At 37.3% G+C, this 14,193-nt stretch overlaps 1 protein-coding gene across 5 annotated transcripts in view; it reads right to left on the reverse strand.

Moving 5' to 3' along the window:
• Window positions 1-14,193, reverse strand: part of GADL1 (GAD like acidic amino acid decarboxylase 1) — a 117,896-nt gene that overhangs the window by 41,384 nt on the left and 62,319 nt on the right. For all 5 annotated transcript variants that reach the window (XM_088150852.1, XM_088150853.1, XM_088150855.1 and 2 more), the window contains exon 12: window positions 9,083-9,282. In XM_088150852.1, coding sequence (XP_088006978.1) covers window positions 9,083-9,282 — 200 coding nt within the window. The remainder of the gene's footprint in view (window positions 1-9,082; window positions 9,283-14,193) is intronic.

Consider the following 14,193-nt stretch of genomic DNA (forward strand, 5'->3'; position numbering starts at 1 on the left):
GACCGGTGTCCAGACAGCGAATTCTGGTTGACAGAATCTCTCCAGACAAGGAGAGACTGTGAGATTGCCCATCTGTACTCCAGACAGCTGCTCCTCATGAGGAGACCGCAGGAATCATGGTTTTTGTGATTGACTTGTTAGTTGAGCATCTGGGAGTCAGGGGATTTCAATCATGCTCACAATTGCAAATGGGCATAAGGTTCACAAAACCCTCACTTTCTTGACCACTACTGGATACAATCAATTTAAAGTTAAAGAGAGATCTTCAGATCGGCAGAATAAGGGAAAATCACTTGGTGAGTCAATCACCTTTCTCAAGATCAAAGAAAGTGAAAAAACAAAAGTTTTAAAGGATTTTAAATTACTAGCAAGGATTAACAAGGATTTGATGTAAGAAAGTTTAAACAGATAAAGGGGACAGCAATTTTGAAAGATTAATTTTTGACTAAAGTGCTTTTGAAAATATTGGAACTAAATAGACAAACTGGACTTTTGTGGGAAAGTTGTTTAATATTAAAGAACACAGTTGATGAATTTTACAAAATAAAGAAGATAAAGGTAATGTGAGACTGATTGTGTGACTGTAACTATGGAATGTCAAATGAGACTAAAGTATTAAAGACATAGAAAGGCAAAACAGAAAAAAAAGTGTGGGGGGGGGAAGTCTGCCTTTTGTTTCCTTGTAATTGAGACACTTTCACTTTTGGATTACAAAATTAGAATGGCAACCACCAGAAAAGCAGCTAAAGCAGGAGAAGGGAGAAGACAATCGTTAGAGCAACCTACAGAAAGGGGGATCACCCCACAGATGTTGCAGAAAATGTTTGAGGAATCAGGCAAGAAGGTGTCTGAATCAGTTAATACTAACTTGGCAGCTTTTGTAGAGAGAATGAAAGAAAAGAGGAAAGAGGAAATGAAAGAAGAATTTAGGAATAATTTAAGAAGATTGAAGGATCTGTAGGACAAGTTGCTGGAGATGTAAAACAAATTAATGATAAAGTGGAAATTTTGGAAAGCAAGACAGAAGTTATAAACAGAGAGATGGAAATTTTTTAGATAATTTGGCACTATTAGAATTGAGAGAGAAAGAATTCTGCCTGAGATTCAGAGCATTGAGGATTCTGGTGAAGATATCAGAGAAAAGATTGTTAAAGCCTCCTCAATTTTTCTGGAGTGGGATGAAGAGGACACAGAGGTAGAAATCAATAAAGTTTATAGGATAAATACAAGATTTGAAAAATTAAGAAATGTTCCAAGGGATATACTTGTGCACTCTGTCAGGAAGAAGACTAGAGCCCAAGTTCTATAGCAGCATTTTAATACTAGACTGAAGATTGATAATACAGAAGTAATTGTGCTTAAAGAAATTCCAGTTAGAATATTGAAACCAGAACTTTTCCTCCTGGGACTATCTATCTATTCTAAACTAACAGTTAGAAAAGAGCCATGGAACACTGTTTGATGGAAAGATTTGGCAATACCTACAATGAAGGAATGGTTGGTGAAGATGACAGAACTTGCTGAAATGACTTGTTTGCTTAGAGAAAAGACAATATCTACATTTATTGGTGACTGGAAACCCCTTATGGACTTTTTTTGTGTAGGGTAGGAAGATCATTAGAGGTTGGGAGAAATAGAAAGAACAACAGAGAATCAAAAAAATGCAAGACATACAGGAAGGGTTCCAACATGAAAGTCTCAGGAAAACCTACAATATTGCTACTTCTGGAAGTGAAAAAGGATAGACATTTCTATTTCTCCCTCCCTTAAAGGGCTTGCTTAAAGGGCTTGAAACAATGGGAGGGAATACATTTACATCAGCTCCAAGGCTGGCATAGATTACATGCCAGTTTGTAAGCAGATTTGCTGATTTCAAAAAAGCCTAAGAAGGATTGGACCTCTTTTAGCAAATATTTGGATGGGAAACCACAAGAAATCTCAGGGCTATAAACTAGACTAGGCAGTCAAAAAACATCCCTGAAGATCCCCAGTGACAAACCACTTCCATACTGTTGCCCAAAATACCCCAAATAAATTTATAGACTTGAGGGAGTCTTACCCATTTTGTAAATGGCTAGACCAGTGCTTTTCAAGCCTGTCAACTTTAAGATGTGTGGACTTCTTAAATTTAAATTCCCCAGCCAGCAATATTAACCGAAAGACATAAGGCACAGAGGCAATTTTGTAGCAGTGCCTGCCCTCTGGAATAAGGTTCTCCCCAAGATCCAGCTGGCCCCCCACTCTTTGCCCAGGCCTTTGGCAAGAGAGAGTGATGACCCTTTGCTTTGTTCCTGGCTGGTTTGTCACTCTTGCCATCTTTTATTTTTCACTTGTTATTAATTGTATTTCTCTTGTTTTAGTTGTTGTGAGCTACCCAGAGTTACTGAGAGTCAAGCAAGCAAGCAAATAAATAAATAAATAAATTCCAAAATCAGCCTCCATGGAGCTGAAAGTTGAAAAGGAAAGTACACTCTTCCTTCACAGAAATTATATTCTATTACTCTTAAATACTTTATATTTGAACTAGGACTAAATCGATAATGCATTGCTTAAGAACGTCAATCAGTTAGATGGATCAGAATTATATCCAAGCCTATCCACCACTATAAGTGCACAGAACTTAATCCTATGAATCTGATCTTGGATAAAGGATTGCACACCTGACAAAATGTTGCTTGGAGAAATGCTCAGAAAATAAATACACAACATTGAATAGATTTCTAAAAATACTGATTTTAAATACTCACAAAATAACTTAGTTATGCCACAATCTGGCATTTTACATAACGTTTTGCCAAGACTGTCCAGGGATTCATTAAAGAGAACAACGAAGAGATTATTTATACTGGAGCATAGGCAATTGCCAAGATGTTTGTTTTTAACGAGACAAGTCCATGTGACTCCTCTCTCTTCAGTGCATATCTATGCAACCAGATTGCCATGGTGCACTGTTGCCACCAGCATTAACACTATCTAAATGAATGCAATATTCCTATCATTAAAAATACTTTTTGGGTTCATATTTATCATCATATTACTGGTATTAATATTACATATTACATTTTAAAGGTCAGAATGTGTTATGTGTGTATCACATTCCACTCACTTCAAAGAATGCCAAAAGGCAGTTGTTACAGTCCCTTTTTTTAAAGACAAGAAGAAAAGATGAAAGGTACTGATTTACCCCAGGGTATCAAAGACTGCGCAGTGGCGATGCTGTAACAGAGGCAAACATTGCTTCAGAACGTATTACTCTAGCACAGATTACTATAGAAGTTTGGCAGGATATCTATAAAGCACACAGAACATTTCCTGTGGGATCAGCTGAGTCCTCTGTTGCAATTATCTTAAAATGCTATGCATCCCTGCAAGGAAAACATCTATGCCAGTCTCAGATCTTCTGTAGAATATGAAGATATGGGATTCAACATTCCACAGAAAGCGAGGATAAAAATAAATGATGAATATGTTACAATAGCTGATTCAAAAGGCAAACCATACTGCAGTCCAAGTAAAACATTTGCCAGCCTGGCAGCTAGCAAAGGAGAGAATCTTGCCCTTGATTTTTTAAGGTCCATGGTCTACCTCCAGAATGAAGAAAAGTCTATTCAGGGACCCTGAAATATTATCTCTGCAGCATCACAGTAAAGCTTACTGTAACATAATCAGAAACATGCCACATTTAACAAACTGGGCTTTTTGCCCAGAGAAACAGATACCGCGGTGGTAAAGGCCTGGTGCCTAATGCTTAAGCTAGCGAAGATGCTACTGTGCTGAACATCACACTAGTGATGGTCAGATAAGGGCAATTTTCTTTCTGCGAAGACTAGTGACTCTTTCCTTTAGCTGTGCCATTGGCTAAAACATGCCCATCAAAGGGAAGTATTAATTCCCAGATCATTACCCGGTGTATTTTTAGCAAGTGAACTTGCAAGTATGACCTTGATGAAGGACTATTTTTTCACCGATAGGGAGAATCAGCTGCCAAGTCTGAATATACCCTGATTTAATAAGATAGAATGCAAATAGACACAATTATTGATTACTTAAGAAGTCTAAAGAACATCCAACCAGTAAAATTATACCTGGACTTTGTTTTCAACCCATTTCCTTCAGATAAATGGTCTTGTATAGAGCTGATGATGGAATTCTTGCCCAGCTTTTATTTACAATGCAGTCATAGTTAAAAAAAAACAACCCACAGTAGATTTTAGTATTACTATTAAGGCTATGCAGATGCCTCATCGAAGTATTTCATTGACTAAGGCAGTGTACCATGCCTCTGAGAGACAGATAACCTTTGAGCCACAGGGCCCTAATTATTATTTCTGTCATAAAAGGATGAATTTGTCAAAATCTAAAGTGCCATCAGTAAAACAATCTATCTAGGAACTATGTTCTCCCATGCAGAAATTAAATAGAGCAAGGAAGACAGGATTGTTTAAATACAGTTATTCAAGTTACTTTATTTCATGGGGCATTTTTATCATTCCAGCTTTTAATTTAAGTGTTTTGTTCCATGTACTAGTACATAACATTTTGTTACATATATTTATGTGAAAACACATTGGTGTTGCTATTTTGCCACTTGCTTACTGTACTTCAAACCAACTATTATTCTTCGATACTTTTTTCAAGCAAATTACCTGTAAGTACCCAGGGAAGACAACTTGAGGTTGGTGTTGCTACTGAGAGTGGCAAAAAGAACTGCATCAGGATATGAGCGGAATTGAATTATAGTATAATTTTTTGTAAATGTATGCAGGTGTATAGGAGTTTTAATGGAGAGAGCTCCTTTGCCTTTGTATATGAGCACGGTCACTCATGCCCTGGTCACCTCCGGGTTGGACTACTGTAATGCGCTCTACATGGGGCTACCCTTGAAGAGTATCCGGAAGCTACAGCTGGTACAGAATGCAGTGGCGTGGACAGTTCTTAATGCCCCTAGGAGGGCACGTATAACACCCCTGTTGCGTGAGCTGCATTGGTTGCCAGTTTGTTTCCGGGTCCAATTCAAGGTGTTGGTTATCACCTTTAAAGCCCTTCATGACATGGGACCAGGTTATCTGAGGAACCGCCTCACCCTGGTCATTTCAGCCCACCCCACTCGGTCCAGCAGAAGGGGCAGGTTGCAGACCCCACCGGTCAGGGAATTTCAATTGGTGGGGTCTAGGCAGAGGGCCTTTTCTGCTGCAGCGCCCGCCCTATGGAACATCCTGCCGCCTGAGGTCCGGTGTGCCCCCTCCCTCGTGGCCTTCAGGAAAGGTATTAAATCCTGGCTTTGCCAGAAGGCCTGGGGGCCAGAGGGGGGCCCGCACCTGTGGAGATGGCTGGTGGGATGATGGGTTGCCCCCCCCCAGCATCTTACAGGTTTTTATAGGGCCAAAATTGGAGGAGGTTTTTTAGGGTATTTTTAATACGTTTTTAAATTATTTATAGTTTTTAGCCATCTTGGAGAGAATTGTATTTTTTCTTTTTTATTGTGAGCCGCCCAGAGTCACCCGTGGGGGAGATGGGTGGCATACAAGTCTGAAAATAAATAAATAAAATAAAATATTGTATACAATAGACAGCATGCAAAGAGAGATTATATACTAACAACAGGACAAACCATGCTGAACCAGACATCATTAAGGTACATATAAACAGTTAAAACTCCATATTTATAGGGTACTTTCCTTCTCTTTGTATCACCAAAATTCTGCCCGTGAAGGGGAGAAACTCCCTCATATTTCAATGAAATTACATTTCATTGGATGACACTTTTCACTTTTGTTTTGCTCTAGAGCAGTGTTTCTCAAACTTGGCAACTTTAAGGCAGGTGGACCTCAACTCCCAGAATTCCCCAGCCAGCATTCCCCTTAAAGTTGCCAAGTTTGAGAAACACTGCTCTAGGACTTCTTTGGTGTTCCGAATAAGGAACAAAACACTACTGAGGCTAATAATATAGCTATTATTTCTAACACACAAGAATAAGAGGAAGACCAATAACAGCAGCAACTATAACAATCTAGTAGGATTTCTACACTTAAATGCATTTCAAGAAATAAACATGATAATGAATTTCTATTTACAATCTAATGTTAAGTAACATTGCAATAACATTTCGCTTTAAAGTTAACAATGTATTAACTTGGGCTGACACAAGTTCCCTATGGAGGTTTTCCCCTATCTAGTTTCTAAAATAGAATAAATAGGATCAATAGGATTTTTAAAAATGGAGTGCCTTGTTTTTCTTACACACAGTTAATGATCTCCAGTTAAAATTACTGTTGTTATTACAATTTCTGCTAATAATCAAGACTTAGACTTCATGACGTGGTTCCATGTCTGGTTCAGTATGGTTTGTCCTGTTGTTAGTATATAATCTCTCTTCATGAAGTCTAAGTCTTGATAACTGGCAGAAATTGTAATAACAACAGTAATTTTAACTGGAGATCATTTAGCACAAAGTATTTCCGTAACGTTTCCAGTTCTTAGCTAGACATTTTTATAGCACTCAACTTAGAGAATGTTTATGTGTAAGACACATTATTGTTTTGTTACAATACTAACAATAATCCTGTAGGCTGTTTTTTTTTTTTTGCAAAAGCCAAGGCTGAGTGTGAATGTAGTGAATATATTATAATTCCTTATACCAATTAAAGCATTGGCCCACACTCAATGTCATCTCTACAGTAACTGGCAACAGCTTTTCAGACAAAAAATTCAAAAAAGGTGACCACTTTTTCTAAAATAACTCTCTTATATACTTTTTAAAAAATATATAATGTATCATTTAAAAAAAAATCCTCTTAACCTATTGCACCAATTAAATCTGAGACCTTTAATAAAAGATTACAACTTAAATGATGTCCCAGCATTAAATACAATTAATATTTATTTAGAAATAGTTAGCTTGTTACCTGTATGAAACCCATTATTTTATGTTACTTATAAACCAAAACACACTGTTTGCAAATTGTTTAGTGGGATATTCTCATTTTCAGTAATATTCTAATAAAATATTGGCTGATATAATCAAATGCATATTAAGTTTTTTTAAAGAATGAAGAAGTGTTATTCAAATGTGTCATCAGAAACATTTTTGGATCAAAAACTATATTAGTTCACACCAATCTATTTCTAATAAAATCCCTCCCCTTCCTTCCCTTTCTGTACCATAATTCAGTATTTTGTTACAATATATTGAACTGGAAGACTGGGATTTATGTTCTTACTACTGAATATAAATGTTCTCACTAGAAATGAAAACCATGGTTTGAACTGCTTCAAGGACTGTGGTAAGAATTTATATTACAGGTTTTCTTAGTCTGAACACAGCACAACGCCAATTGTTGTTCCTCTTCCATAACATCATTCACACAGAGTATATCTATGATGGCAGACATTCTTGAAATTAACTTCTGAGTCCATTGTTCAGATATATCCTTCAGTACATTTGATGTTAAGGTATTTTGCTCCATTCTGTGTTAACAAGTCAAATAGGTGTTCTTCTCCTTTAATTTAATCTTTACTTCCTTTTGGCTCCCTCTAGTGTCCATCTTTCTAAGTCCCATCTTATCATTTTTGGGGGGGGGGATTCAAAACACAAACCGTTTTCCCACAGGAAGGATTCATTCAATTAATTTAAAAATCCCATTTCAAGTCAATATAGACCTTTAATCCAGTTATGACTTTCCAAAAACAACACTCTAATCACCCTTTTGCCATTTATTCCCAAAAAATTGCTGAGTCACACTTAAAATTTTGTTCATTATGGGCTGAAGGAAACTCACTCAGTGAATGCCATCAAACTTGCCATTCTGAAGATTTTAAAATTTAAAAAGCAGTAAAAAATAATTCAAAAAGTGATTAAGAAATGAGGCTCAGCTGTGCTTATTGTCCATATAGGCTATATTACGGTTGAGGGAGTAGATGGAATCCCTCAACTCCCAGCCACTCAACTCACCAGCCAACTGCAAAAAACTCAGTTCTTGCAGTCTACTCACAAACAGCAGCTGTCTGGAGTACATGTGGGCAATCCCACAATTTCTCCTTTCTCCAGAGAGATTTTGTTGGCCAAGATTCGTCCTCTGGTTGGCAATTTCAGCCATAATGCTGTCCCCACTCCTTCAGGGATGTCTAGCCGGCCATGTCCTCACCAGAAGTCTGTATAATGCCAATTTTGCTAGCCACAGAAATGTTTTTCTTTATTTCTTATTTACTAATGTAATTATATACCACCATAATCTACAAAGGACTCCTGGTGGTTAACAACTAACAGAAACATTTACATAAATCAAGAATTAAAATATCCATGGTAAATAATCAACATTTCTAATCACAAGCAGAACAAAAACAAGATAATGCAAAACATAACCCAACATAACATACTGTAACATAATCTTTACATTAAAACCCATGAGAGAAGGGGATTGTGGAAATAATCAGTCCAGCAGAAGGGACAGGTTGCACACCCCACCGGCCAAGGAATTTCGATTGGTGGGGTCTAGGCAGAGGGCCTTTTCTGCTGTGGCTCCCGCCCTATGGAGGATCTTGCCTCCCGAGGTCCGGTGTGCCCCCTCCCTCATGGCCTTCAGAAAAGGGGTTAAATCCTGGCTCTGCCAGAAGGCCTGGGGGCCAGATAAGGGCTCGCATCTGTGGAGATGGCTGGTGGGGTGATGGGTTTGGTTCCCCCCCCAGCATCTTGAAGGTTTTAGGGCTAAAATTTACAGGGGGGGGTTAGGATATTTTTAATGTATGTTTCTATTTTAATTATTTATGGATTTTAGCCATTGTTGGAGGGGTTGGTGTTTTTTCCTTTTTTGTTATTGTGAGCCGCCCAGAGTCACCTGTTGGGGGAGATGGGCAGCATACAAGTTTAACAATCAATCAATCAATCAATCAATCAATCAATCAATCTTGTTCTCCGTTTGAAAATCCAAGGTTTTAATATAATTATGTCTGAACTACATTTTCAGCTTAGGGAATATACATCTGAAATTTAATAGAGTTACCCAGAGAAGCTTTTAAAGATATAGCACTACTATGTGATATTTTAAGTATTGTGTCAAAAACTTCTATCAATGAAAGATCATACCTGACTAAAGCAAGGGCTCTGTTCACTCTCTCCTCAAGGCCAGCTGTCCCCACGGCTTTCCATGTCATCCAGAATTTGAATGCATCTGCTCTTCTGCTACACTGGATGGATTTGTCACCTGTGTCATAGCTTATGTCATAAAACTTGTCTTGCTGGAACAGATACGAGGCATTGGCAGAGTAGCATCTCTTGAGTAAGCCCTGTTTTAGATGTAACAGAAAATGAAACAGGATTAAAAGCCTTTATTGTATTCAGGATGATACATTAAATGCTGGACTATAACATAAACAGCCAGTATTACACAGGGGCACAACATCTTTAGAAACAGCATGGCCAGGAGCTATTGTTTTAAAATAGGTAACAAAGTTGTCAGTGGAGCCATAAATTCACAAACCAACATTCTTCAGAAGAGAGGGAAGGGATTAAAGTTGAATTACCCAACTGTTTAAGTAATCAAATTATCATTTCAGGAAAGACACTACTATTTTCAAAGACCATGGCAATGGCATCAGCATGATAGACTTTTTTAAAGGTAAAGAAGGAAGAAAGGAAAGTTGATTTTACAAAATAAATACAATTTCCACATTCCCCACCACAATTTTTTTTTTCAAGAAAAGGACAAATGCTATTCAAATTTCACTGTAGTTCATGTTTCTTTTCAGGCAGATCTCGTGGCAGCAAAATACCCACATTTGCTCTCAGTAGGATCCATAGTGGAATGCTTTGTGATCCTTGGTTATAAAGAGACAGCAAAGGGCCACAAAGAGAATGAGGGACAACTCATAGCACATTGTACAACAGTATCTGAACAGCCTCTGACTGTGAAGCAGAAGCAGCAATTAAGGCAATTCTTTTGAACTTGCAATAGAAATGTGGGATAAGAAAAGGCTATTGAATTTTAAATAGGTTCTTATTGAAGCCATTGGGGAGTTTCACAAGATTCCTCCCACAATTTCCGATGACTTATTGGCTTCAGTGCCAAACGGATAATCATAACCAGAAAATGTTCTAATGGCACAAGCCCCACTATTCATGAAATGTTTCATTGTCATCGTGCCTCAAAATGTTATGATATAATTGGCTCCTTTTGCATCATAAAGGTACACGAAAGTACGCATCAACTGATCCCTTTCCAAATTCTACAACAGGCTGTGTTTAAAACCAGATAGTAAGGAAGTCTTTTTTTTATTATAAAGTAATTCACATTTTAAAATGAAATTATTCCATCAGTTACTGGTGGGTCTTTTCCTCTTTAAATTAATTCCACAGAAAATATCATCACAAAATATCTGACTAGTAATGAGAACCAAAATATTAAAGTGCTTTCAAGGTATGTGCCTTGAAAATGGATTTCACAAAGACCAAAGTCATCAGCTAAAGATATGTGAAGAGAATGATGAAGGAATGTGAGGTCCAGTGCTACAAGAAAGCGTCAAAATAAAACATAAGTAATCTCAACAAACTCAAGCAATACAAAACTTATGTGCAATTGCAGATCCATTGCTCAGGGATCTAGATTTATATTCTGTCCTGGGAAATCACTGCCAATCAATGTCAGAATTTCTAGACTAAATTGTCTGGCAGTATTCACCCTTAATGCTAAGACTGAATGTGGTTTATTTGGCTTGGGCTTAAGAGTATTGTATGAATTTAGCCATCATTGTTTGTAACACTAAGGCTTAGTGTGATGTGCAAACCCAGACAAAATAAGGAAGCTTCCTAAACTTCAGGCACTCATTATACAATGTTGCCTTACTTTTAAACCCCTGCTAGAATTCTGAATCTTTTTCCTCCAGGAAATAAAAATAAACTATTCCACATGGTTGCAGAACTGTGTTAAACATGAGGTAAGATGCCATTCTAAAAAGATCCCCCCTTCTTCTGCTTACTAGATTTCAGAAATGAAGAATTCCAAGGAGGCCTCTTGCTTTTTTAGGAATGTTTACATTCCCATCATCCAATGTTCTCCATAAAGTCCTCTATACAAAATCCTAATATTTTTAATACCAAACCATCAGCTGAAATCTTAACTGAGTAAAGCCATGTGACCAAAAAGTGATCATTCCATTGATGAAATAAGTACTCCAAGCTGTTTACAAGCTTGATGTCCTCCAAATTAGCAATGTCAGTCTAACATTCCATGCATTTTCCCAGTAGTTCTAAAAACAAAGCTATAAAGCAGGACAGTATTGTTTTTCACATACAGTGAAAGGACTTTCAGGCCAGAGGGAAAGAGGCTTCCCAAGACTTCCTAAAACTTCCCTAGGGATGTGAAATAGCTCACAACTTAACCCCCATGGTAAAGTTCTGATTATGCAGGTTTTGTGTAAATAATGCATGGATTATTTATGTAAATAGTGTTTGGGCTTTGGAGAAGTATATGAATTCAGTGTGAACTTCACAGCAAAATTCACATACAGGTTATGAGAAAGATGCATACATAAGACCAGAGATTATCAATGTGATGTAGAATCTTATGAGATCATGGGATGAGAGTATTGAAATTTCCTGATATTTGTTCTTCCTTGGAGTGAGGTCCCTGGTACAGGAAAGGTTGCTGACCCTTAGTATAGGCAATGCTAAATGAATAAACAGTTGTTTAATTCTGAATCAGCTGATGGAATAGAGATTGGAGAGAACACAGGTAATCCTCCTTTAACAACATTAATTGGGACTGGAAACTCCATCATTAAGCAACGCGGTCATAAGTCAAAAAACCACATGACCATGCCAGTTAGCAGTGGCAGTTCTGGTAGTTCTGGTTGCCATTGTTAAGTGAGAACCACACGGGCCTTAAGAAAGGACTTGTGATGGAATGTTATCTACGAAGAGGAGAGTGATGTGGGAGATCAAGGCTATCAGGAAGGAAGGGGTGCATTCCAGCCAGGGAAAGGAGACAAAAGACTGCAGCCCACAAGAGGAATGTGGGAAGAGTAAGAGATTCAGGATAGCCACTCCCTAGAATCTCTCAGGGTATATCCACTAGTTGCTGTAGTATAGATTTAGTTTGGCAAGATTCTGTCTATAAGGTGTAAGCAAATAAAGAAACTATACTTGACTGGACCATTTCATCGTTGTTCTTGGGCTGGGCCTGACAGGACTTTACATGACTGCAACTTGTGACTTCCTGCTGGCTTCCCCATTGACTTTGCTTGTCAGAAGCCAGCAGGGAAAGATGCTGTGGCTGCTGTAAATATGAGGACTGGTCGGAACTACCGTTCAGTGCCGTTGTAAGTTTGAACGGCCGCTGAATGAGTGGTCATTAAATGAGGACCACCTGTATATAGATGTGGGATTCTTCCAATGTTTGGGTCTACAGCTTCTACCTACCCAAGCTACCATCACCAATGAGAAGGGGTGCAGTAGTCCTAATCCTAACATGTGGAGACAACATGTCAGGTTGTCTATCCCTACTTAGTAGATGAGAAGATGCAAGGTTTTTTGTACTCTGTAACTGGAGAGCCAAATTCTTTTACTATGAAAATATATACACTATTTTTATAGCTTTCAGTTATAAAAAAGTTAAGATTTTCAGGTGATTGTGAGAAACTGAAGAGTATACATTGACTGGGATTGAATTTGCATAGCTAAGAATGGAAAGAAATGTAGATAAGTTATCCAGTAAGAATTAATTAGGAAAACACCAAAATAAATAAAACAGAGCCAGTAACAGGGAGGCAATCATTATGAGTTTGCTACATTAAATAAGTTGATCTCAGAAATATAAATGGTATGCAAGTCATATTGGTCTGCACTTTAAGTTTATTAAAATAATTTTATTGTGAAAAACTGATTAACAAAAGGAAAGCCAAGGTTGCATATTATTACCTTATTTGTTTAATTTATATGCAGAATACATGTCAAATACTGGATTAATAGAATAGAAACTGGAAATAAAATTGCTGGGAGAAATATCAACAACCTCAAATATGCTGATGATATACTTCATGAAAAAGCACGCGCGCACACACACACACATATTCATATTCATATTCTAAGGACAGAATTTAGCTATTAGGTATCACAGAATATTTCCTAATGTGACTTTGTCACCTTTGTCAGTTGGAAATCAGCCAAAATTATATTTTCCGTATGTTGTTTGTATCAGCTAACTATCCATCCACCCTTACATCTAAATAGATTTAGGATTCAAGCCAAGCTGATGTGGGTCTAACATGTTGCTTGCAGTACATGACAGTGATGTGAAACAACAGTCTGCATAATGAATTGCATGCATAGAGCTTCTCCCAATGCTGATGTGAATATTCATCCAAAATGTTTGTGTATGTAACTTATATAGAGAAACTTTATCCAATTTGGCCACCTTGAGATGTGTTGAAAATGCATCTTCCAAAGTCCTCAGCTGGCTGGGAATTGTGGGAACTACATCTCCAACATGTTTGGAGGTGCTAGAGTGGAAGATACTGGCTCAGAACTTCTGGACTGGTGTAAATGAACAGCTACTTATGTGGTATAATTATTTGGACACTATTTAGATAAATCTGGAAGATTACACTTTTAAAAAATGCAATAAAGTAAAAACAAACATTGAATTAAGATTTTTCTGGACTGGTGTGAATGAACAGCTACTTATATGGCATAATTATCTGGATACTATTTAGATAAATCTGGAAGATTACACTTTTAAAAAATGCAATAAAGGAAGTAAAAACAAACATTGAATTAAGATTTTAGTTAAAGAAGTACATCTGCAAGAGCTCCATACAAACCTCCTTAGTTGTTGTTCTAAGTAAACAGGCAGACATTTTAATTCAAATTTGTAATTGCAGGTATTATTTCAGGAAAAGCTTGTTTTTACCAGACATTGTGGGAACCATTGTGCTCTTCTCTAGCACCCCTTGTCAACACAAGGAACAACCAGCAATTATTTTGATTGATGTCTGCTTTAAAATAGATCTACTAATTTCACTTTCTCCTTCTATATAGTCCACATATTTTCCCATTTCAATCAGCTCAAAACACTGTCTCCTCCCTCAACCAAGAACCTTGTACTTCTTTTTTACTAGCTCAATGACATTCAATCATATTTTGCATCTTTTTAAAAGATCAGTTTCAGTCATGCCTCTGTTTAGTAGTATATATTGAAAAGT

The sequence above is a fragment of the Python bivittatus genome, unplaced genomic scaffold (genome assembly GCF_059951505.1).
Source record: "Python bivittatus isolate LINGU-HERP-01145 unplaced genomic scaffold, Pbiv_v1 ctg000610_np1212, whole genome shotgun sequence".
In the NCBI taxonomy this organism is placed as follows: Eukaryota; Metazoa; Chordata; class Lepidosauria; order Squamata; family Pythonidae; genus Python; species Python bivittatus.